The 26,730-nt window shown below is 45.3% G+C and overlaps 1 protein-coding gene across 1 annotated transcript in view; it reads right to left on the bottom strand.

Moving 5' to 3' along the window:
* The window catches only part of ets1 (v-ets avian erythroblastosis virus E26 oncogene homolog 1), a 112,787-nt gene extending 86,465 nt beyond the window's left edge, over positions 1-26,322 (bottom strand). The window contains exons 1-3 of the mRNA XM_067971103.1: positions 26,140-26,322; positions 24,566-24,647; positions 20,940-21,081 (exon numbers count right to left, since the gene is read on the bottom strand). Coding sequence (XP_067827204.1) covers positions 20,940-21,081; positions 24,566-24,634 — 211 coding nt within the window. The 5' untranslated portion in view covers positions 24,635-24,647; positions 26,140-26,322. The remainder of the gene's footprint in view (positions 1-20,939; positions 21,082-24,565; positions 24,648-26,139) is intronic.
* Positions 26,323-26,730: the final 408 nt, after the last annotated feature.

Here is a 26,730-nt window from a genome sequence, read left to right as displayed (position 1 = left end):
ACCGCTTTCTCAACCTGCTTGCAAAGGCAAAATTTGCAGGGCTATGGGGAAATATTAGGGGATTGGGACTAATTGGATAGCTCTTTCAAAGAGCTGGCACAGGAATTATGGGCCGAATGGCCTCCTTCTGTGTTTTTCACTGTATTTTTTTAATGGGGACAGAGGCTGCTCAGGATTATGCTCATCAAAGTGAGTGTGGTCAGCATTGGACTGTGGAATATTTCTCCACTTTTCCTCCCTAATGTTAGGAAAAACATCCCAAGAGCATAAGTTAAATGTAGAGTGAAGCTCCCTCCACTCATTCCACTTTGAACACATTCCCAACAACCTGAGAAGAGTGGCCCCTACTGCACCAGTGTGGGATTTCCATTTCCTAGGGCTGTCAACCCTGACAGCAATTTGCCATCATTAAAATTCACACTGGTGGAGGGAGGCCAGCGAGCAGGCTGCTTGAGTGTGTTTAAGTCCACGTGTTTCACCTCTTGGACACAAGCCTTCGCTGTCTTGGCTGCGATGGCTGAGTCATGCAGACCGGTAATGTTCAAAATTCAATCTCTAGCCTGTGCTGAATGAGCCGATGTCAGCTGGAATGGCAGTGGGAATGCTAGAATTGGCCTCAGCACCCCTGAGCTAGGGAGGGAAAAAATTCGAATGAATATCCAATAACCCCTGCTGGACAGTGCATGAGTGGGGGCATCGGGTGGGGTGCAGGATCTAGCTCAACCTCCACGGCCTATGGTTGAATAATCTGACAACTATCTAGGCTCACATGCATAAGTCACCATCTTCTTGAAAGGAGAGAAAATTGGAAAAGAAATGGATAAATATCGGCAAGTATGCCAATCACCATCTGTTGTGCAAATATTAATAACCCTCTTCGCAGGTAACACCTGCACACAGGTAACAACGTATGCAGGTAACTATAGGCCAATTAGCCTAACATCTGTCATTGGGAAAATGCTAGAATTGATTATTAAGGAAGTAGTAGCAGGACATTTACAGACTCAAAATAAAATCAAGGAGAGTCAACGTGGTTTTATGAAAGGGATCGCGTTTGACAAATTTATTAGAATTCTTAGAGGAAGTAACGAGGAGGGTAGATAAAGGGGATCCAGTGGATGTAGTGTACTTGGATTTCCAAAAGGCATTCAATAAGGTGCCACATAAAAGGTTAGTGCATAAGGTAAGAGCTCATGGTGTTGGGGGTAATATATTAGCATGGATAGAGGATTGGCTAACGAACAGAAAACAAAGAGTCGGGATAAAAGGGTCATTTTCAGGATGGCAATCTGTAACTAGTGGGGTGCCGCAGGGATCAGTGCTGGGGCCTCAACTATTTACAAAAAATATATCAATGACTTGGATGAAGGAAGCGAGAGTTCTGTGGCCAAATTTGCTGATGATACAAAGATAGGTGGAAAAGTAAGTTGTGAGGAGGACACAAAGTGTCTCCAAAGGGATATAGACAGGTTAAGTGAGTGGGCAAAAATTTGGCAGATGGAGTACAATGTGGGAAAATGTGAAGTCATCCACTTTGGTAGGAAGAATAAAAAAGCAAAATATTACATAAATGGAGAAAGACTACACAATGCTGCAGTACAGAGGGATCTGGGTGTCCCCATACATGAAACATAGAAAGTTAGTATACAGTTGCAGCAGGTAATTGGGAAGGCAAATGGAATATTGACCTTTATTTCAAGGATGATGGAATATAAAGGCAGGGAGGTCTTGTGACAACTGTACAGGGTGCTATATTTTTTTTATTCGTTAATAGTATGTGGGCGTCGCTGGCAAGGCCAGCATTTATTGCCCATCCCTAATTGCCCTTGAGAAGGTGGTGGTGAGCTGCCTTCTTCAACCACTGCAGTCCGTGTGGTGAAGGTTCTCCCACAGTGCTAATAGGTAGGGAGTTCCAGGATTTTGACCCAGCGACGATGAAGGAACAGCGATGTATTTCCAAGTCGGGATGGTGTGTGACTTGGAGAGGAACGTGCAGGTGGTGTTGTTCCCATGTGCCTGCTGCCCTGGTTCTTCTAGGTGGTAGAGGTCGCGGGTTTGGGAGGTGCTGTCGAAGAAGCCTTGGCGAGTTGCTGCAGTGCATCCTGTAGATGGTACACACTGCAGCCAAGGTGCGCCAGTAGTGAAGGGAGTTAATGTTTAGGGTGGTGGATGGGGTGCCAATCAAGCAGGCTGCTTTGTTCTGGATGGTGTTAAGCTTCCTGAGTGTTGTTGGAGCTGCACTCATCCAGGCAAGTGGACATTACTCCATCACACTCCTGACTTGTGCCTTGTCGATGGTGGAAAGGCTTTGGGGAGTCAGGAGGTGAATCACTTGCCGCAGAATACCCAGCCTCTGACCTGCTCTTGTAGCCACAGTATTTATGTGGCTGGTCCAGTTAAGTTTCTGGTCAATGGTGACCCCCAGGATGTTGATGGTGGGGGCTTTGGCGATGGTATTGCCGTTAAATGTCAAGGGGAGGTGGTTAGACTCTCTCTTGTTGGAGGTGGTCATTGCCTGGCACTTGTCTGGCGCGAATGCTACTTGGCACTTATCAGCCCAAGCCTGGATGTTGTCCAGGTCTTGCTATATGCAGGCACGGACTGCTTCATTATCTGAGGGGTTGTGAATGGAACTGAAGACGGTGCAATCATCAGCGAACATTCCCATTTCTGACCGTATGATGGAGGGAAGGTCATTGATGAAGCAGCTGAAGATGGTTGGGCCAAGGACACTGCCCTGAGGAACTCCTGCAGCAATGTCCTGGGGCTGAGATGATTGGCCTCCAACAACCACTATCATCTTCCTTTGTGCTAGGTATGACTCCAGCCACTGGAAAGTTTTCCCCCTGATTCCCATTGACTTCAATTTTACTAGGGCTCCTTGGTGGCACACTCGGTCAAATGCTGCCTTGATGTCAAGGGCAGTCACTCTCAGTCATAGAGTCATAGAGTTATACAGCACGGATAGAGGCCCTTCGGCCCATTGTGTCCGCGCCGGCCATCAAGCCCTGTCTACTCTAATCCCATATTCCAGCATTTGGTCTGTAGCCTTGTATGCTATGGCATTTCAAGTGCTCATCCAAATGCTTCTTGAATGTTGTGAGGGTTCCTACCTCCACAACCCTTTCAGGCAGTGAGTTCCAGACTCCAACCACCCTCTGGGTGAAAAAGTTCTTTCTCAAATCCCCTCTAAACCTCCCGCCTTTAACCTTGAATCTATGTCCCCTTGTTATAGAACCCTCAACGAAGGGAAAAAGCTCCTTAGTATCCATCCTATCTGTGCCCCTCATAATTTTGTACACCTCAATCATGTCCCCCCTCAGCTTCCTCTGCTCCAAGGAAAACAAACCCAATCTTCCCAGTCTCACTTCATAGCTGAAGCGCTCCAGCCCTGGTAACATCCTGGTGAATCTCCTCTGCACCCTCTCCAAAGCGATCACATCCTTCCTGTAGTGTGGCGACCAGAACTGCACACAGTACTCCAGCTGTGGCCTAACCAGTGTTTTATACAGCTCCATCATAACCTCCTTGCTCTTATATTCTATGCCTCGGCTAATAAAGGCTAGTATCCCATATGCCTTCTTTACCACCTTATCTACCTGTTCCGCCGCCTTCAGGGATCTGTGAACTTGCACACCAAGATCCCTCTGACCCTCTGTCTTGCCTAGGGTCCTCCCATTCATTGTGTATTCCCTTGCCTTGTTAGTCCCTCCAAAGTGCATCACCTCGCACTTTTCCGGGTTAAATTCCATTTGCCACTGTTCTCACCTCACCCTGGAATTCAGCTCTTTTGTCCATGTTTGGACTAAGAATGTAATGAGGTCTGGAGCCGAGTGGTCCTGGCAGAACCCAAACTGAGCATCAGTGAGCAGGTTATCGGTGAGTGAATGCCGCTTGATAGCACTGTCGATGACACCTTCCATCACTTTGCTGATGATTGAGAGTAGACTGATGGGGTGGTAATTGGCCAGATTGGATTTGTCCTGCTTTTTGTGGACAGGGCATACTTGGGCAATTTTACACATTGTCGGGTAGATGCCAGTATTGTAGCTGTATTGGAATAGTTTGGCTACAGGCGCAGATAGTTGTGGAGCACAAGTCTTTAGCACTACAGCTGGGATGTTGTCGGGGCCCATAGGCTTTGTTGTATCCAATGCACTCAGCCGTTTCTTGATATCACATGGAGTGAATCAAATTGGCTGAAGACTGGCTTCTGTGATGGTGGGGATATCAGGAGGAGGCCAAGATGGATCATCCACTCGGCACGTCTGGCTGAAGATGGTTGCAAACGCTTCAGCCTTGTCTTTTGCAGTCACGTGCTGGACTCTGTCATCATCGAGGATGAGATGTTCACAGAGCCTCCTCCTCCCGTTAGTTGTTTAATTGTCCACCACCATTCACGACTGGATGTGGCAGGACTGCAGAGCTTTGATCTGATTCGTTGGTTGTGGATTCGCTTAGCTCTGTCTATAGCATGTTGCTTCTGCTGTTTAGCATGCGTGTAGTCCTGTGTTGTAGCTTCACCAGGTTGGCACCTCATTTTTAGGTACGCCTGGTGCTGCTCCTGGCTTGCTCTTCTACACTCCTGATTGAACCAGGGTTGATCCCCTGGCTTGTTGGTAATGGTAGAGTGAGGAATATGCCAGGCCATGAGGTTACAGATTGTGCAGGAATACATTTCTGCTGCTGCTGATGGCCCACTGCGCCTCATGAATGCCCAGTTTCGGGCTGCTAGTTCTGTTTTGAATCTATCCCATTTAGCACGGTGGTAGTGCCACACAACACTTTGGATGGTGTCCTTCGTGTGAAGATGGGACTTTGTCTCCGCGAGGACTGTGCGGTGGTCACTCCTACCAATACTGTTATGGACAGAGGCATCTGCGACAGGTGGATTGGTGAGGACTAGGTTAAATAGGTTTTTCCCTCATGTTGGTTCACTCACCACCTGCCGCAGGCCCAGTCTGGCAGGACTCGGCCAGCAGTGGTGCTAACGAGCCACTCTTAGTGATGGACATTGCAAGTCCCGAATGATTCATCAGCTGAGGGAGGACAGTAGGTGGTAATCAGCAGAAGGTTTCTTTGCCCATGTTTGACCTGATGCCATGGGATTTCGTGGGGTCCAGAGTCAGTATTGAGGACTCCCAGGTCCACTCCCTCCTGACTGTATATCACTATACCACCACCTCTGGTGGGTCTGTCCTGCTGGTAGGTCAGTACATAGTCAGGGATGGTGATGGAAGAGTCTGGGACGTTGGCTGAAAGGTATGATTCCGTGAGTATGGCTATGTGAGGCTGTTGCTTGACTAGTCTGTGGGACAGCTCTCTCAATTTTGGCACACTTTCCCAGATGTTAGTGAGGAGGACTTTGCAGGGTCGACTGGGCTTGGTTTGCCTTGATTCTTTTGACTTTTTATTGCGAGATTATGCTAGGCCATATCAGAGGGCAATTAAGAATCAACCACATTGCTGTGGGTCTGGAGTCACATATAGGCCAGACCGGGTAAGGACGGCAGGTTTCCTTCCTTAAAGGATATTATTGAACCAGATGGGTTTTTACGACAATCCGGTAGTTTCATGACCACCATTACTACTACTAGTTTTTTTTTTATTAGACCAGATTTTATTTAATTAATTGAATTTAAATTCCCCAGCTGTCGTGGCAGGATTTGAACTTATATAAGTCCCGATTATTAGTCTAGGCCTACTGGATTACTAGTCCAGTAACATAAGCACTATGCTACCGTACCCGACTACCCTGAGACCACACCTAGAGTACTGTGTACAGTTTTGGTCCCCTTATTTAAGGAAGGATATTCTTGCATTGGAGGCGGTTCAGAGAAGGTTCACTTGGTTGATTCTGGGTATGGAAGGGTTTTCTTATGAGGAAAGATTGAGCAGGTTGGGCCTATACTCACTGGAGTTTAGAAGAATGAGAGGAGATCTTATTGAAACATATAAGATTCTGAGGGGGCTTGACAGGGTTAACGCTGAGACCACGTTTCCCCTCATAGGGGAATCTAGAACTAGGGGGCATAATCTCAGAATAAGGGGTCGCCCTTTTAAGATGGAGATGAGAAGAAATTTCTTCTCTCAGAGGGTTGTGAACCTTTGAAATTCTTTGTCCCAAAGAGCAGTGGAGGCTGAGTCATTGAATATATTCAAGGTTGAGTTAGACAAATTTTTGATCAGCGAGGGAGTCAAAGAATATGGGGAAAGGGCGGGAAAGTGGAGTTGAGGTAAAAATCAGATCGGCCATGATCTCACTGAATGGCGGAGCAGGCTCTAAGGCCAAATGACCTACTCTTGCTCCTATCTCTTATGTTCTTATGTAACTCCCACCAACAGGTAGCTACACATCGTGCACAGGTGATACCTACTCCCACACAGGTAACACCTGGTCACAGGGGGACACAACTGCTGCAGGTAACACCTGCACACAGGCAATACCTGCATACTGGTAACACCCATATATGGGGTCACACCCATTCATGCACAGGTAACAGCACAAGCTGATGACAACCACCCTTAGGTGGCACCAACCTGCAGGTAATGCCCGCACACAGGTAATACCCACCCATAGGTGACAATCATCTGAATATTCCATTCTCATTCACCCCATGTGAAAGAGTTCATTGCAAAAAGGCTGAGAGGGTGGGTTTCTGAACAGTTATGTTTTTGAAGCAAACTAACAGTGTTACAGCTTAGCACTGTTAGGGATGGATTTCAAGTTTCAATAAATGCCCAGTTTCCAAAGAATGTTATAAGATCGCATTACCGTAAGGACGCCCAGTGAACGCTGTCTAATTACAAGCAGCCTCCACCCTTAAAACAGTCCAGCTCATCCCTGCCAATGAACAGCATAATCATTCCAGAAACAAACTACAGACACCAATGCTCCAACTGATTTTCAGACACTCTGGATTTTAAAATATTCCTTAGACAGAAACAATCAAACACTGTCCCTTCAGCAATGCAATTGGCCTTGAGTCAGAGCTGAAAAATTCTTTTCATCCACCATGCAAGCTGCAATTACCTACAGGTCTGGTGAACCTGTAAAAGAAAAGCAACTCACCAACTTCAAAGTTACATCAGCCTATCTCATTCCACCTCTAATTCTCCAGTGTATCTATCGCTCCCTCTTCATTCTCCGTGCATCTAACCTCACTCTCCAATCTCCCAATGTGTTTATCCCTCTATCTCCAATCTCTCTGTGTGTCTATCTTTCTATCTTCAATCCCCCAGTGTGTCTATCCCTCTATCTCCAATCTCTCCGTGTGTCTATCCCTCTATCTCCAATCCCCCAGTGTGTCTATCCCTCTATCTCCAATCCCCCAGTGTGTCTATCCCTCAATCTCTAATCCCCCAGTGTGTCAATCCCTCTATCTCCAATCCCCCAGTATGTTTTGACACATTTTGTCTCCTCACGGGTGCGGATGGATTCTTGGTGTCCTGATCATCATTGCATGAGTGGGTGTGTGGGGTTGTGGGGGGAAGGGAGTGAAATAGCAATTTCCTGTGCCTCATCAATACACTAGTGATATTTTGCTTACTTGACAATTTTCTCCATTTCACTCCCACCCCTCTTGGTGACATGATTCTTTGGTGGGTTACGTTTGCCTGCATGCCAGTTGCCCTCTGATACCTCACTCCATTGGCCATTATTCATTAAGCTCAGACATTGAGTGTCCATGGGCATTAACTATGGAGGGCATCACGACTTAATCCAATCCTGTTCTCAACCAACCACAAGCATCAACAGGACTGCATTAAGGGGCAGGAATATTAGATAATTTCCTCCGGCCTGACTTGAGGCCAACTATAAAACCTAGTCTATCACCCCAGAAGAGATTAGCTAACTCAGGCCTGGGCTTGAAGCCTGCAACAATCCTGGTCTGTATGACCCAGCCACAAAATGGTAGAACCTTGTTATTGGGAGAGCACGTCAGTGAAATTAATATTAATGAAGGTTTAAGGGTGGTGACTGGTGGAGTTGGAGGAGTTGAAAACCCATATCCCTCTGAAGGTAACTGTTGAGGTCAAATGTGATTACTACATTTGCACTGTGGAAATAGTGGGAAATTGAGTAGGGTATGAATGAGAGTGAGGTAACAGAAGAAGTAACCTAAGGTCTATCTATTATCAAGGACAATACCCTATGAACCTGTTTGCATTAACTGCATGAATTGCTCTCGGTTCACTCAGTCGATGATAGGTTTCGCACCATTTTGGTGGAATTGGGGATTGGAAACTAAAAGAACAATGGGAAATTGTCGAGGTCTGTTCTGTGTTGTAACTCTCCAATCAAAGGTGGTGCTGATGGTGGCCACAGAAATATCAGCTGGCCGGAGATACTCACTGTCCCGCTTACCTATTGTCCTGGCCAAAGGAGAGGGGGCAGTGGGGAACAGGGATAGGATGCTGTACTGAGAGAGTGCAGCATTGTCAGAGATGCTGCCTTTCAGAAGGCTTCATCTGCCTGTTCAGGCTGATGTCAAAGATCCCATGGCACTATTCAAAGAGGAGCAAACAATTTTCCCGACTTCCTGGACAACATTCATCCCTAAACCAACGGCACCAACTGATCGATCATTCCATCGCTTTTAGTAGAATCTTACTGTGTGCTGATTGGTTGTTGTTTTTGTCTACATATTAGTGACTGCACTTCAAAAGTAATTCATTGGCTGTGAACATTCTGAGGATGTGATAGGGTACTATGTAAATGCAGGTTAATTCGTTTCCGTCTTTCCCTTGAGGAGGTATGTAGAATAAAAATGATAAAACTGAGCAACTTCCTGTTCTCTGATAACAATCACACACTCTCTCCTGCAAGGTCCAGTGCTGTACATACAGTACAAACTGCAAAATAACAGTTGATTCCACGTTAATTAACTCCTTCAAAAATGGCCTGAATATACATCTGGTTCAGATTACAATGGGAAGTTCTAGGGCTGGGTTTAGGCTCTAACTATGGATGGACCACAATGGTTCCTGTGCCCTAGGGGTGAGGCCAGGGTGAAATAGGGAATGTTATCTGTGGAGGGCAGCAGACCATGACTGAGTAGTGGAGATGGGACAGATAGATAAATATTATGGAGTTTTGCTTGATTTCTTTTAACTATCAGGGAATATTTATGCAGAGCTTTTCCTCAGGAGTTTAAATGGGTGGTGTACAGTCTATGATAGGGCTGATTGTATATTGTGAAGACACGTGTGAGCACCAGATAAAAGGTTCTTCTACTTCTTCCAAACAAAGCTCCAAACACGGTTATATATATATCTCACTTTGGGACATCCTGGGGTCATGAAAGGTGCTATATAAGTGTGGGTTCTTTCTTTATTCTTTAACATCACTTCACTTTCTGCCTCCCTCTTTGCCTCCTGGAACCTTCTGGGTTTGCCATATGTATCCAAATTCCAGCTTCCCACATGATGGATTGAATGGCATTCTCTCTATGTTCACGTGTTCTATAGGTGCAACCAATGGGGGTGGGGAGATGAGGGGGATGCCCCCTCCCGAATGTTTTTATATGGGTCATGTCCGCTTCTCTCTCCTACCCCTGATAGCCCCTTCCCCCTAATGATTGTGACGCTGTTGGTTTCTAATGTTCTTACAAATTCTGAGGGTGTAATTAGTACACACAACAGACACTTAACCAATCACATCACATGACCTGGCTGTTATTCTGTATTTGAAAGGCATGTGACACCAATGCCTTGTTTTGATTGGGTAATGATGTTGCATGACATAAGGTGTGAATTAAACAGTTGATGTTGATCACATGACCATGTTCCGATGTGTGACTAGCTGCCAAATATATAATCCCGTATAATCAAAAATGTGTTCAGGTTAAAGAAAGAGTTTGTGTTACATTTTATTTTATTTTATTACATGGTGTCCTGTTCTTTTAGCTGCCTCCCAATGGAGCCAGGTTCGTGCGACAGATAGTGTAGAATTGAGCTGGGACCAATGGGCTTTCATCCAGGGTCACACCACCTCACTGCTGGAAGTTGGGATTGTTTTTATGATTATGGGGTTCTGATGATGCCAGGTTTGCTTTAGCAGAGCTCCTGGATCCAGCTGCCCATTCCAGCAGACCTGAGGGGCAAGGCAATGTATGTTTAAAAAAGAAAATGGCATGAGAAGTGCTTATTTCCCTTTTTTGTGCTCAGGTAGGAAATGTTAACACTGGAGAATGGAACATTTCCTATATCAGGCATTCAGTGTCGGCATCAAGTACTACCCGGTCTGACACAGCACAGTTACAGACCTTATGATGGTTTTTTTCAAGGAGGTTTATGACCTAGTGGAATTGATGCCAGGGTGTATGATGCCAGGGTGTATGATGCCAGGGTGTATGATGCCAGGGTGTATGATGCCAGGGTGTATGATGCCAGGGTTTAATGATGCCAGGGTATGTGATGCCAGGGTGTATGATGCCAGGGTTTATGATGCCAGGGTGTATGTGCCAGGGTTTAATGATGCCAGGGTATGTGATGCCAGGGTTTAATGATGCCAGGGTTTATGATGCCAGGGTATATGGTGCCAGGGTTTATGATGCCAGGGTTTATGATGCCAGGGTGTATGGTGCCAGGGTTTATGATGCCAGGGTTTATGGTGCCAGGGTGTATGGTGCCAGGGTGTATGGTGCCAGGGTGTATGGTGCCAGGGTTTATGATCCCAGGGTGTATGGTGCCAGGGTTTATGATCCCAGGGTGTATGGTGCCAGGGTTTATGATCCCAGGGTGTATGGTGCCAGGGTGTATGGTGCCAGGGTGTATGGTGCCAGGGTGTATGGTGCCAGGGTTTATGATCCCAGGGTGTATGGTGCCAGGGTGTATGATGCCAGGGTTTATGATGCCAGAGTTTACAAAATGCTCAAGTCACATCCACCTTTACACCCTATTTGATGGAGGTTGTAAAGTACGAAAGCATCCCAGTGTCAGCCCTTTTTAGTATCACTGTCTTGTAATCCTTAATCTTTACCAGATATTTACAAATATTTACAGAGAAAGCAAGTAACACATCAAGAAATATGAACAAGCTCTACGACATTGCAAAAGTCAATCTTAAATGACAATATTCAGCCATCTCACTGGGATGGAGGACTGTGATATTGATGAAAGGTATCAGGACCAACAGACTAACAAGAAAGTAGTCCTACATCCCACAACTCTTAATATGATGGCAATGAAAATATGAAATATGAAAGTTTAGACCCAAAACAGCAGCTGGTGATTTAATATAGCACCTACCTTTAGACTGCAACATACCTGGATCTGCTCATGGTTTTGCAAAGGAATTAAATGTTTATTATCTGTAGATAGACTTAAACCCAGATTCAATATATTGAATTGAATTTACAGGTATCAGCGAGAAATCCCATAAATATCAAATCAGCAATTTCAATAGATGTTGTTAACGATCTTTATTAATGTACCATAACACACCTAATACAGAGGAATGCAAAGCAAGAGCTAAACTGAATTTGGAAATGTCACTGATACCAAGCAAACCATTATCCAAGTAGAGCTTACATCAGGTCCACCAATAATACCCAGTCCAATCAGTATCTCAATATCCAGGATACAGGAGAGCCTATTTCATTTGTGTTCTGTGTTTTTGGGAAGTACAAAACAGACCCAGCATTTAACCACACATGATATGATGCAGATTCAGTAAATGAACGATTCGACTCTTGCTGCTAACCAGTGATAACAAACTAACACAGTTATGAATATGTGCACACTCTTTATAAAGTCACAGTTTTGCATATTTCATGACCAAGTTGCAATCAACAGGTATGAATCTTTCAGAGCTTGGAGTCTCGTATCAGCCAACAATACATTTTACAAAGTTTTCTTTTAGTTTCTAACGTGAGTTTAGCAATAATATATGCAGCACTAAAGCAACAAGTGGCAGTGTTGCAATAGGAAGTCATAGATCAGCCTTGATCTAAGACATGAGAGCAGTACCAGAATTGGCAAATACTCCTCTTTAAATTGAAACTTTTGCCAAATTAATGAATATGATCAAACCATCCAACCCATCCTCAACATACAGGCTTTACTCAGAAGCAGAGTAATGCTCCCTTTACTTTGTCTCAGCAATGTGTTCAGCTCTAGCCTCAGAAAGCTATCTCCTTACTGCACTAACGTGACATTTTTCCATTTCCCATACCAGCCATTCTGTGGTTTCTCTGAGTGAGATTGCTAAGTGGTGCAGAACTAGATCTGTTCTGCACTGTGTGTTCACCCTCACTGGTAATCCCAGATCAGTGTGTGCCTAACACAGTTAATCAAAAAAATATATTATTCTGCAAAACTGCCTTCTTCCAATAAATTGAAAAAACAAATCTGTACTTTGTGCATGACCTTTTAGATCAACTGCACTGACAGAGGGCTTGGCTTCATGCAAATGAGGACAGTCTACAGGCGAGACTTGTGGAAACCCCCTCAAACACAATGCACAACGGTGGTGAAAATGGCAAACAGTATCTTAGGATTATGTCAAGAGAGAGAGAGCACAAGTCCTGAGAAGCAACCATTAGTTTACATGAAGCACTGGTCCATCCCCCATCTTGAGTGTTGTGTAGTGTTCTGGTTGGGGGCATCTCAGCCTTGGGGGGATGAGAAAGAAGAGCAACCAAGTTAAAAGAAACAAAACTAAGTTGATGGATGGCACTTGGCACCTGAGTATGAGAAAGGACTAAGGCCGAGAATTTCCTCAGTAACTTCGCCGTAAGTGCATCGGAAACCTCATTTACGCACATAAAGGAGGTTTCCGCCAAGCTTCTGGCAAAGTTACGGTAGCGGTAGCAGCTCCAAGGAAATTCCCGGTCAAATGGCTTAGAGGTGATCTTACTGAGGTATTTGAGATCTTAAATTGGCACTACACCAATGCCTCATTACAGACGAGAACGTCCCCATCCCATAAAAGTCTAAGTATACAGATCAATGGAGTAAATGGAGGGTAGAGGAAGAAATACAAATATTGAGGCAGAAAGCACATTGGCAGCTACATGGTAAGTGTGGTGGTGTCACCTTGTGATCTGTATTTCCACAGTGTTAAGGAATGGTTTACATGCCAAGTATAACAGAGTGTATTCCGGTTTGGATGGAATATTTGTAAATGAGACCTGGGAAGCTTTATCGCCAAGAGCTGATTTTGAGCCTGACCGTGTATGCGTTGAACTATTTTCAAAAACTTGTAGCAATTTTTAAAAATTTGTCACCACATTGCTCTGTTGGCATGTAATTACAGAGCAACTCCAGTCATTGCAACATGGAGCCATCTCAGTCTTGTTTCAGCGTAATATGGAGATAATTTGAGCCTAGGTGTGAGCTTTGGCTCAATCAGTAGCATTTTGCTTCTAAATGAGAAGGCTGTGGCTTCAAGCCCCACTCAAGAGTTGAGCACATAACCGAGGCTGAAACTTCAGTGCAGCACTGAAGGAGTGCAAATTGGCTGATGAGTTTGCCTACATCACAACAGTGACTACACTTCAAAAGTACTTAATCAAAAGCAAAATACTGCGGATGCTGGAAACCTGAAATAAAAACAGAAAATGCTGGAGCAACTCAGCAAGTCAGGCAGCATCTGTGCAGAAAGAAACAGAGTTAACGTTTCAGGTCGAAGAAAGAGAGAGGGAGAATCGAAGTGGAGGGTCAGAGGCAGAAAGAAATAAAGCAAATGAGAAAAGGAAATGAAGGTTGGTGCCTTGAGGAAAAGAGTAAAGAAAGAGACCGAAGAGAAAACTGTCCATGGAATCTTGAAGAACATCATCCAAGGTTTCAAACATTGGATTGGAGCAGAACTGAGCACTTGGGCAAACAATGAATAAAAAATATGGAGATTGGTTGGTAGATTAAGTGGCAGCACCAGGTAGGTTACTGAATCATTTCATTAGTTGACTCTAGCCTCCAATGTTGGTGACAGTGATACTGCCATGCACCACCGTGGCTCTCAAAGCGAGAATGGTGAGACAGGCCGTGCAATGGAATGGTAGGGCTGAATACATAACCACATTTCCCCATAGCCTGAGATCCTGAGCCCCCCCTTTGCCATTGGAGGAACCAGAGAGCAAATGCCTGGTGCTTCCCAGAACAACAAAACAATCCATAGGTGAGACATACAAGGCTTCTGCTACGTACATCACAATATTTGCGACAAAGTAGCATTAAAAGAGGTTTGCTAGGGATGGCAAAAAGTGGCACAACTGGCATGGAGTATCAGGGGGTGTCATGGGGGGGCAGGAAGCAACGCATGATATTGAGTTCGGGGGTCTTAAAGAATTCAACATCCATTTAGAAACCTTTTTTTGCTGAAAAAAAATCTAAGAATATTGTGCTACTTTAGGTTTGATTAAGGAAATGCATCAGTTTACTTTAACTTACTGATGGAGGGACTTTCCGTTAGCTGTGTGTTACAGGAATTTGGAGTTTTTCTTACTGAGATGCCAAAGTAAAGGGCCAAAGCGACAAAGGACAGCTGTAGACTGCAGGAAGATATCAATGGACTGGTCAGGTGGGCAGAAAAGAGAACAATTAAGCAACTAACAGGAGGAGGAGGCTCTGTAAACATCCCCATACTCAATGATGGCAAAGTCCAGCACGTGAGTGCAAAAGACAAGGCTGAAGCATTAGCAATCATCTTCAGCCAAAAGTGCCGAGTGGATGATCCATCTCGGCCTCCTCCCGATATCCCCACCATCACAGAAGCCAGTCTTCAGCCAATTCGACTCACTCCACGAGATATCAAGAAACAGTTGAGTGGACTGGATACAAAAAAGGTTATGGGCCCTGACAACATCCCGGCTGCAGTGCTGAAGACTTGTGCTCCAGAAATAACCGCGCCTGTAGCCAAACTGTTCCAGTACAGCTACAACACTGGCATCTACCCGACAATGTGGAAAACTGCCCAGGTATGTCCTGTCCACAAAAAGCAGGACAAATACAATCAGTCTACCCTCAATCATCAGCAAAGTGATGGAAGGTGGCGTCGACAGTGCTATCAAGCGGCACTTACTCACCAATAACCTGCTCACCGATGCTCAGTTTGGGTTCCGCCAGGACCACTCGGCTCCAGTCCTCATTACAGCCTTGGTCCAAACAAGAACAAAAGAGCCGAATTCCAGAGGTGAGGTGAGAGTGACTGCCATTGGCATCAAAGTAGCATTTGACCGAGTGTGGCACCAAGGAGCCCTAGTAAAATTGAAGTCAATGGGAATCAGAGGGAAAACTCTCCAGTGGCTGGAGTCATACCTAGCACAATGGAAGATGGTAGTGGTTGTTGGAGGCCAATCATCTCAGCCCCAGGACATTGCTGCAGGAGTTCCTCAGGGCAGTGTCCTAGGCCCAACCATCATCAGCTGCTTTATCAATGACCTTCCCTCCATCATAAGGTCAGAAGTGGGGCTGTTCGCTGATGATTGCACAGTATTCAGTTCCATTCGCAACCCCTCAGATAATGAAGCAGTCCGTGCCCGCATGCAGCAAGACCTGGACAACATCCAGGCTTGGGCTGATAAGTGGCAAGTAATATTTGCGCCACACAAATGCCAGGCAATGACCATCTCCAACAAGAGAGAGTCTAACCACCTCCTCTTGACATTCAACGCATTACCATCGCCGAATCCCCCACCATCAATATCCTTGGGGTCACCATTGACCAGAAACTTAACTGGACCAGCCACATAAATACTGTGGCTACAAGAGCAGGTCAGAGGCTGGGTATTCTGTGGCGAGTGACTCACCTCCTGACTCCCCAAAGCCTTTCCACCATCTACAAGGCATAAGTCAGGAATGTGATGCAATACTCTCCACTTGCTTGGATGAGTGCAGCTCCAACAGCACTCAAGAAGCTCGACACTATCCAGGACAAAGCTGCCCGCTTGATTGGCAACCCATTCACCACCCTAAAGATTCACTCCCTTCACCACCGGCAAACCATGGCTGCAGTGTGTATCACCCTCAGGATGCACTGCAGCAACTCGCTAAGGCTTCTTCGACAGCAACTCCCAAACACGCGACCTCTACCACCTAGAAGGACAAGGGCAGCAGGCACATAGGAACAAGACCACCTGCATGCTCCAGTCCAAGTCACACACCATCCTGACTTGGAAATATATCGCCGTTCCTTCATCGTCGCTGGATCAAAATCCTGGAACTCCCCACGTAACAGCACCGTAGGAGAACCTTCACCACACAGACTGCAGCGGTTCAAGATGGCGGCTCACCACCACCTTCTCAAGGGCAATTAGGGATGGGCAATAAATGCCGGCCTCGCCAGCGACGCCCACATCCCATGAACGAATAAAAAAACTGAAATTCAATCCAGAAAAGTGTGAGGTAATGCATTTTGTGATGGCAAACAAGTCAATGGGATACACAATAAATGGGAGGATACTGAGAGGTGTAGAGTAACAAAGGGACCTTGGAGTGCATGTCCACAGATCCCTGAAGGTAGCAGGACAGGTAGATAAGGTGCTTAAAAACGCAAACAGGATACTTTCCTTTATCAGCCAACGAATAGAATATAAGAGCAGGGAGGTTATGCTAGAACTGTATAAAACATTGGTTAGGCCACAGCTTGAGTACTGCGCACAGTTCTGGTCACCACCATAAAAGGAAAGATGCAATTGCACTAGAGAGGGTGCAGAGGAGATTTACGAGATGTTGCCAGGGCTGGAGAATTTTAGCTGTGAGAAAAGATTGGATAGGCTGGGGTTGTTTTCTTTGGAACAAAGGAGGCTAAGAGGAGATTTAATTGAGGTGTATAAAATTATGATGGGACTAGATAGGGTGGATAAGGAGGACCTATTTCCCTTAGCAGAGGGGTCAGTGACCAGGTGGCATAGATTTAAAGATTAGATGGGAGCTGAGGAGAAATTTTTCATCCAGAGGGTGGTGGGGTCTGGAACTCACTGCCTGAAAGGGTGGTAGAGGCAGAAACCCTCAACTCATTTAAAAAGTACTTGGATGTGCATTTGAAGTGCCATAACCTACAGTGCTACGGACCAAGTGCTGGAAAGTGGGATTAAGCTGGATAGCTCTTTTTCAGCCGGCATGGACACGATGGGCCAAATGGCCTCCTTCTGTGCCGTAACTTTCTATGATTCTATGATTGCAGGACACCACCTATGATGAAAATGAGTAGGAGGAAAGTAAAGGTGAGTCAAGTATAGTGATTAGGCGACATCAAAATTGGGGATTTTCCAGAAAGGGAAGACTGCCGGTCATGATGAATTCCATAGTTTCGAGAGTCTGGGAAAGAATGAGTTCGAGCAAGACACGGAACGATGAGTCTTCATTTCAACATGGTCAAATTAAAGATATAGAAAAGAAAAGCTTGCATTTATATAGCACCTTGCATGACCTCAGGCTGTCCCAAGTCGCTTTACAGCCAATAAGAACGTAAGAACATAAGAAATAGAGATAGTGAGTAAGATAAAACAGAAAAAAGGGGCGAATGACAGATGTCAGGTTGACATCACAAGAGAGAACCAGGCAGAATATAGAAAGTTGAGAGGGGAAGTGAAAAAAGAAATGAGGAGCAAAGAGAGAGTATGAGACTAGACTGGTGGCCAACATAAAAGGGAATCCAAAAGACTTCGACAGGCATATAAATAGTAAATGGGGAGTATGAGTTGGGCGGGGGGTGGCGATTAGGGACCATAAAGGAGATCTACTCATGGAGGCAGAGGTACTAAATGAGTACTTTGCATTTGTCTTTACCAAGGAAGAAGATGCTGCCAGGGTCTCAGCAAAGGAAGATATAGTTGAGATACTGGATGGGCTAAAAATTGATAAAGAAGAGGTACTTGAAAGGCTAGCTATACTTACAGTAGATAAGTCACCCGGTCCGGATGGGATGCATCCTCGGTTGCTGAGGGAAATAAGAGTGGAAATTGTGGAGATACTGGCCATAATCTTCCAAATATCCGTAGATACGGGGGTGGTGCCAGAGGACTGGAGAATTGCAAATGTTACACCCTTGCTCAAAAAAAGGGTGTAAGGATAAACCCAGCAACTACAGGCCCGTCAGTTTAACCTCAGTGGTGAGGAAACTTTTAGAAACGATAATCCGGGACAGAATTAACAGTCACTTGGATGAGGATGGATTGGTTAGGAAAAGCCAACATGGATTTGTTAAAGGCAAATTGTGTTTAACTAACCTGATAGAGTTTTTTGATGTGATAACAGAGAGAGTAGATGAGGGCAATGTGGTTGATGTGGTGTATATGGACTTTCAAAGGGTGTTTGATAAAATGCCGCATGGGAGGCTTATTAACAAGATTGCAGCCCATGGAATAAAGGGGGTAGTAGCAACATGGATACAGAATCGGCTAAGGGACAGGAAACAGAGAGTCGGGGTGAATGATTGTTTTTCGGGCTGGAGGAAGATATACAGTGGTGTTCCCCAGGGCTTAGTGCTGGGACCACTGCTTTTCTTGATATATATTAATGACTTGGATTTGGGTGTACAGGGCACAATTTCAAAATTTGCAGATGACACTAAACTTGGAAGGGTAGTAAACAGTGAGGAGGATAGTGATGGAGTTCAAGAGGATATAGACAGGCTGGTGGCATGGGTGGACAAGTGTCAGATGAAATTTAACCCAGAAAAATGCAAAGTGATACATTTCGGTAGGAAGAACGAGGAGAGGCAATATAAACTAGAGGGCACAACTCTAAAATATCAAATGGCAGAGCAGGCTCGAGGGGCCGAATGGCCTACTCCTGCTCTTAATTCGTATGTTCATATGGCTGATCTTCAACCTCAACTTCACTTTCCTGCCCGATCCCCATATCCCTTGATTCCCCTAGAGTCCAAAAATCTATCTATCTCAGCCTTGAATATATTCAAGGACTGAGCGTCCAAAGCCCTCTGGGGCAGAGAATTCCAAAGATTCACAACCCTCTGAGTGAAGAAATTCCTCCTCATCTCAGTCTTAAGTAGCCGACCCCTCATCCTGCGACCATGTCCCCTAGTCCTCGACTCTCCAGCCAGGGGAAACAATGAAGTGCTTTTGAAGTGTAGTCACTGTTGTAATGTAGGAAATGCGTAAAGGTCCCACGAACAGCAATATGATAATGACCAGACAATCTGTTTTAGTGATGTTGATTGAGGGATAATATTGGCCAGGGCACTGGGGAGAATTCCCCTGCTCTTCTTCAAATAGTGCCATGGCATCTTTTACGTACACCTGAGAGGGCAGACAGGGCCTCAGTTTCATCCGAAAGATGGCACCTCCAACTGCGCAGCGCTCCCTCAGTACTGCACCGGATTGTCAGTCTAGATTATGTACTCAAGTCTCATTACAGGGAGAAAGAAGAGCGTGGAGGAAGACTTACCTGGAACTTAGAAGGAACAAGACAGGAAATTTGGAAGAAGCACTAACCATTTTAATTAAAATAGAGAGTCACAAGAAAGGTTGTGATAGATCTGCTGTTTTAGTGCTGATGACTCAATGTGGTTTGTGTTAAGGGTCACATCAGACATGTGGTAACTCTGCACCAGGTGCACAGCTAGCCTTCCTGTTAGTAGTTCATGGTTGATCACAAGGCATTATTATTGTGTTGGTTTGTGGTACGCTACTGTTCTTTCTGGAATTAATTCTGCCACTTTTTTTTGCTAAAAGTAACACTTTGACACTCACCGCTGTTTTAAGTGGTGCCAACCAGCAGCACCGAGTTATACTATCTGCTCCGCACCGCTCTCCTCACCAGCGTCAGGAATGCCAGTGACATTTTTAGTGTAAAACAAGGAATCAACTGTACTGTTAGCACTTTATTAACATCAGAAATCTGCTGGGCCTTTTTAAACATTCAAATAAAGTTTAAATGGATTTTTTTTTGCATTGGATGTGGTTATACTGCAAGGCCCAAGTGAGGTGAGACTACCTGCTCAAGACTGTCTCACATCACTTGCCAACATTCACGTCACGATCAGATTACAGGCCTCAGTCTGCATTTTGTTTTTCAATCAACATGTGAAATGCAGCATGAGACTGTGCTTTAAACCCTGGTTTACTGTGGTGCTGAGCGAAGTGGGTGGGTATCTGGGCTGGAGAGCCAAGGGGTGAGTGGGAAATGCTGGCACACTTTCCATCCAGTGAACGCTGCATGGTTAGGAGTGAGTCCGTTCAGTCAGACTGATGGACAGGTCCTACCACTGAACTATCGCTAAACCCAAGAAGGTAAACTCCTGCAGCATCAGCACATTTACAGTTCCTTTCATTCCTTTCTGAACTACCCCTAAGAATAAGAGTTAAAGCAGCATTTGTGGGTTTCACTCCATGAATGAATTAAAGGAGATCAAACTAACTTCACGTCATTCACAGCAGTTTTGATGAAGTTTTCTATTCAAAGTGTCAACCTGCTTTTTCTCTTTCAAATGTCAATGGAATTGCTGTGTATTTCCAGCATTTTCTGGAATTATTTCAGGTTCTTTTTCTTTTCACTTTATTCATAGCCATTAGAAAGAGACCTTCATCAGAGAGAGGAGATACTCATTAGAGGTCAGATAGCTAACCTTTGTCAAAAAGATAGGGGACCTCCATCTCAGAAAGGAGGCCGTCATCAGAGAGAGCAGATTATCAGACAGAGGAGATCAGAGAGAGGAAATAACCATCAAAGACAGAAGAACTTAATCAAAAAGGGAGAGTCTCACTGGAGATATACGTTCTGCATCTGAAAGAGAAAATCTTCATCCGTGTGTCATCAAAGATAAGACCTTCAGCAGAGGCAGGAAACCCTCCTTCTTATGGTCAGTCTAGATTTGAACCCATTTCGAAAGTTGAAATGCTAGTTTTCCAACCCATTGCTCCAAGCCACCTCCATAATAAAGTCAGATACATTCAGAAATGGATTTGCGAAGAACAGTTTTTTTATGGGGGGAGGGGGGCAATTGGTGCCTCATGCCCCTTGATATCTCTTACCTGGATTGAAATACTCAAGTCCAGTGGGTACCTCCTGAGCTGCGAGCTCGTCCTGCTGTGGGTAGTAGAATCTTTGTTGGTAGCAGTTATCAGGAAATCCAACCATTGGTGGGTCCTCACACATGTCAACAGGGTCCTGCCTCTGAAACACAGCAAGCAACATTTCATTATATGGAGGCTCACTTCAGATACATACCCTATCCCATTGTTACTTACTAACTTCTTATTAGGGGACACAATCCCAGCCAGTGTCTTGTTTGATGGACCCACTCAGGAAGGAGTGATGGGAATCAGGTACAGCACAGATTACATGCAGGGTACCACCCCCTCTACACTGTCCCATCAAACACTCCCAGGGCAGGTACAGCACAGGTTAGATACAGAGTAAAACTCCCTCTACACTGTCCCATCAAACACTCCCAGGGCAAGTACAGCACAGGTTAGATACAGAGTAAAACTCCCTCTACACTGTCCCATCAAACACTCCCAGGGCAAGTACAGCACAGGTTAGATACAGAGTAAAACTCCCTCTACACTGTCCCATCAAACACTCCCAGGGCAGGTACAGCACAGGTTAGATACAGAGTAAAGCTCCCTCTACACTGTCCCATCAAACACTCCCAGGGCAAGTACAGCACAGGTTAGATACAGAGTAAAGCTCCCTCTACACTGTCCCATCAAACACTCCCAGGGCAAGTACAGCACAGGTTAGATACAGAGTAAAACTCCCTCTACACTGTCCCATCAAACACCTCCAGGGCAGGTACAGCACAGGTTAGATACAGAGTAAAACTCCCTCTACACTGTCCCATCAAACACTCCCAGGACAGGTACAGCACAGGTCAGGTGCCATTTAAAACTCCTACTCTGTACCTCAACCTTAGAACAGCTATTGCGCTAGTGTGACATTTTTTTTTCATTTACCAACACAGCCATCCCACTGGGTCTACAGTGCTCCAGGGCTCACAAACGGATCCTGCAGTGATAGACCTGTCACTAGCACTGAGGTTCTTCCCACTCAGATCCAGATAACTCTGCACTGGACCAACAACCAGCCTATTCCAGCAGGAAGCACATATTCCACTCAATGCCTGTCCGCAGCAACGTGTCTGAGATACAACCTGCAGTCATGTGGAGTAGCAGAGTGGAAATTGTGCTGCAACCATGTCACGACCCCCTGTGCTGCACATTAGTACACCAATGTACTGCATTGTCTCAATCTGCAGTTAGCAAGTAAAGGGAGCCTATTATTCCTTCAGTTTGTACTAATAACTTCAGAGTAGTCCATGTCAGAAAAAGACAGAAAGCCAGTATTGAATTGCTCAATGCAAAGAGCAGTGAGTGAGGGCTCAAGGCAGAGAGTTTATTGCTGATCGCCAGACAGAGGGGCTGAGATCTGCTGTATCTTTCCCATTTGCCTCTGGCATTGCCCAATCTCTGATCTAACCACAGTGAAGATGAATGAAGAAATCTTTGCTCCAGCGACATCAATAAACCATCTCAATTACGCAAACCCACCGTGACCTTTTCATTAATGAGCTCTCACTGAAAATACCCAGCCGCCACATCTCCTTTAATGGTATCATGTTTAATTATAATCTTTCTCTCCCCTTTACTTCCCCCCTCCTCATCCCCTGGAGGGCTAACCATTGCTGGAGTGCAATTCTGTCCTATTTTGACCTTGTACAGAACCTTGGTTAGGCCTCAGCTAGAATTCTGTGTCCAGTTTTGGTCTCACGTGATGTGTGATATTAAGGCTTTGGACAGGGTACAGAGTAGGACCACAAGATTAAGATTAATTCCTGGTTTAAAGCATCCCAGATAGGCTCAAAGAGCTGGGTCTCTATGCCTTAAGGTAGCACAGATTTATTGGTGATTTAAACGAGGTCTATAAGATAATAAAAGGATTAGATTATGTTTGTATAGGCCAATTGTTTCAACTGGACAGGTTAGGAAGCACCAGGGGTCACACTTACAAGGGCAGAACTAGGTCAGTTATTAGGAGTCTGTTCTTCTTTCCCAGAGAATAGTGGACCTGTGGAACAGGCTGCCGGCTCGTGCGGTGAACACTGATTCGCTGGATTCCTTCAAGTGAAAGCTGGACCTGTTTCTGGCTGGGACGAAGATCACCTCGTACATGAGGTAGGTATCAGGGCCTGGGTGATCTCCTGGACTAGATTTGGTCACCTAAGGGGTTGGCGAGGAGTTTTCCAGATGTCCGCCCCCCCCCCCCCCAATTAGCCTGGGTTTTCATCTGGCTTTTCGCCTCTCTCAGGAGAGGCTCCAGCTGGGGTGGGAATGTCTGTATCCTGAAACACTGTGTGGGACAGGCTGATGGACAATTAAGTCTTTTCCTGCCATCAATTTTGATAGGTTCGTATGCTTGTAGCTAGGTAACAGGGTAAGTTGCTCAAAAGAGGAGGAGGTGCCAGAGGAGTAGATCAAGGTCTTACTCCTAATGTGTGGCTCCTAATGAGGCCAGCGGCAGGCACGGCAAATTGGTCCACTGGCCTCATTTGCTTATGAGCTGCAGGCGCCAGTCGTGGCCCCAGATACAACTCACCGATAGCCGGCTTAGTCGCTGGCTAAGATCATAGGAGGGGGTAGCCAACTGGGGGAGGGGAGGTGACCGGTGACCGGCAACGGCATGGGGATTTAAAAGAGTTCAAGTTTACCTTTCCCGTGGCAGGCTTTAGCGGTCACTTTAAGGACGGCTGGTTTGGTTGCCAAGCTCCTGATGAAACTGACCGCACCGTGCACGGTGCATTCTATGGTAATGTGCAAACAAATTTCATAAACTGGCCTTAAATAGGCGTTAGATCGCCTATTTACATATACAAAGGTCCTAACTCCTGATTCAGGCGTGCACCCTGGACATTTATGGGGGCACCTTTCCCAATATAGCAGGTAGTACACTTCTGGTGCAAAATAAGCGCGTGCACAATGCCTACCATATTGGACGCTTATGCACTCGTTTTAGGTCAGTAAAATGGGTGATGTGCAATCCAGTTGCTGGGTCTATGTTTGTTATGCAAATTCAGTGACTATATCTGACACGGCCAACTATGGTACATTTTGATTGGTCCTTTAACATAGCCTAACAGCTAAGGACAAATGTAAGGAGTCGTACAACACCAGGTTATAGTCCAACAGCTTTATTTGAAATCACAAGCTTTCGGAGCTTAACTCCTTCGTCAGGTGAGTGAAAGCCTCCGAAAGCTCGTGATTTCAAACAAAGCTGTTGGACTATAACCTGGTGTTGTGCGACTCCTTACATTTGTCCACCCCAGTCCATCACCGGCATCTCCACATCATAACAGCTAAGGAGACTGAGTTTCCTACTCTACTGTGTTTCAACATTCAACGTGTCTCTTTTCTGTTTATTTCACAACCCTGGCGATCTGCCGGCACATTCTGATTGTTGAGTTTGGAGATTGTAAGCTCTCCTACACCTCAACCCCCCTCCTTATTACGAGGATAGTTAACAGAGGGAGTATGTTGGGGCTGTGACAGGGGAGTAATGTTTCCTTTTACTTGCACCTTTGCCTGGGCAGTGTGTTTTTTCCATTTCCTGCCTCTCTCTCGAGGCTCAGGGAGCAGGGTGCCTGGCTGTCAGTACAACTTACCAACGGGCCCATGTAAGGTGGAGGGTAGGAACTGCAGCTCCCAGCCATTGCCTCGGGGTAATAATTCATCTTCAAGATCTGCCTGAAACCACAAGAAGCAAGAGCCTTTTTACTATTAGATCCTCTGACAGTCCCCAGGGAAGGGAAGCATCAACTTAATTTACTCTCATTTCACAATTTTTATTTTTTCTTAATGTATTTCAATCTTTTGCATACATTTATATTAAAATTAAACTGAAAGGACAACAGGTGATCTACAACTTGCTTTCTGGCAGTGGTTTCCCACTTTACTAATGATAATACAAAATGCAGTTTAACAACCTGTGTTTAATATGTAATTAATATAACTGCCGTAATAAAACTCAGGGGTCTATATGAGGTGGGCACGTGATATACGAAGTGAAATGAATGGTGTTAATAGGGAGAGTGGTGCAAACAGCACAGTGATACACTGTTGTGCGTAGTTACTGATGGACACTTCATTGTGATATACTGATTGATATACAATGCTGCACACAATGGCTGATACACTCTGTCGTGCACAGTGATTAACACACTCAGTCGTGTACAATGATTTATATATTCTACTGTCCAGTATTTGATGTTTGCACAATAATTGATACATTTTGCTATGCACAATAACCCATACACATTCTTGTGTTCAAATGATACACATTGTTCACACTGATTGATACACATTGTTAAACAGTATTATTGATACATACTTTGTTGTGCACAATGATTTTGCACAGATTAGTACTGCTGTTCACAGTGATTAATACACTTTACTGTACACATGCATTCTGCTGTGCACATTCATTGGTACACATGTTGTGCATAATGATTGACACATACTGTGCACAGTGACTAATATACAGAATTGCACACAATGACTTGATACTCTTGTGCACAGTGATTGATGTGCACGGTGATTGATGTGCACGGTGATTGCTACACACATTGTTGCAGTGACTTATACACTTGTGCACAATAACTAATGTATGCACTTGTGCACGGTGACTAATGCACACGTTGTTCAGTGACTGAAATGTTGGCAGTGACTGAAATACTTGTGTACAGTGACTGACGCACACATCATTGTGCAGAAACTGATGCACTTGTGCACAATGATCGATGCACACAATGTTGTGCACATTGAACAATATAAATTGCTGTCCAGTGACTGATACACACACTGCTGTGCACGGTGACTGGTGTACGGTGAATTATATATCCTAAAATGCGCACTTTTGCTTCCTCGGAATCCCACATTTTACACCTGAAACCAGCCCTGGCTGCCCGTGTTGTACAGATTGTTCTGGACTGTGGGCTCAGGGAGGAAAATTGATTTTTGCACCAAAAAACAAAGCTGCTTTATAGAAACTGGGGCAGAAAATGCCTTGCTCAGATTGGCAAGTTCTCACTGATTGACAGCACAAAAACCCGCGACCATTCCCCCAGCAACCTTCAAACTACAGCACCAGGGCTTTTAGGACGAGAGAAATTTCAACTTTATCCCAACATTTGCGACAACTCCCCAGAAATGTTGAATAGAATAAGAAAACAGGATGTACCTTGAGGCTCAGTACAAGGAGTGAGTGGATCCCTCAGCGGCTGGATTCAGGGGCTCGGAGAGGACTCTGTGCCCCCCACTTCTCTCTGGATACCCTGCGCTCCCGGAGCCGGCTCCCTCTCCCAGCCCAGCAATCACTCACTAACACCGGGCACTTATCCTCACTTCTCACCAATCTTCAATTCCTCGGGGCTGGAGTGTCAGGCACACTGTGTGCACTCCACCTATTTAACAAGCCGGTGTCATTTACATCACGTCCTACCGGATCCCGACCTTCCTGAAACAGGAATTGGGAATGCTGACACGGGATTGCTCCAGTGAAATCGGGGATCGCGATTCAGTCTCACACAACTGAAAATATCACTGCTCTGGAAAACGATCAGCCCGCATTGTGACAGTCGGGAAGTTTGGTGTTTGGGCTGATAGGGCAAGTAACAGCCCTGTGTACATCAGGGTCACTGCGACTTAGGGTAGGGGTGTAGTGACCAGGCATACAGTGACCAGGGTTACAATGACCAGGGATAAAATGAGCAGGGATACAGTGAGCAGGTATGCAGTGAGGAGGGATTTGCTGGCCAGCGAGACAGTGACC

The sequence above is a fragment of the Heptranchias perlo genome, chromosome 33 (assembly GCF_035084215.1).
Source record: "Heptranchias perlo isolate sHepPer1 chromosome 33, sHepPer1.hap1, whole genome shotgun sequence".
Taxonomy (NCBI): Eukaryota; Metazoa; Chordata; class Chondrichthyes; order Hexanchiformes; family Hexanchidae; genus Heptranchias; species Heptranchias perlo.
This window is presented reverse-complemented; position numbering and strand designations above follow the sequence as displayed.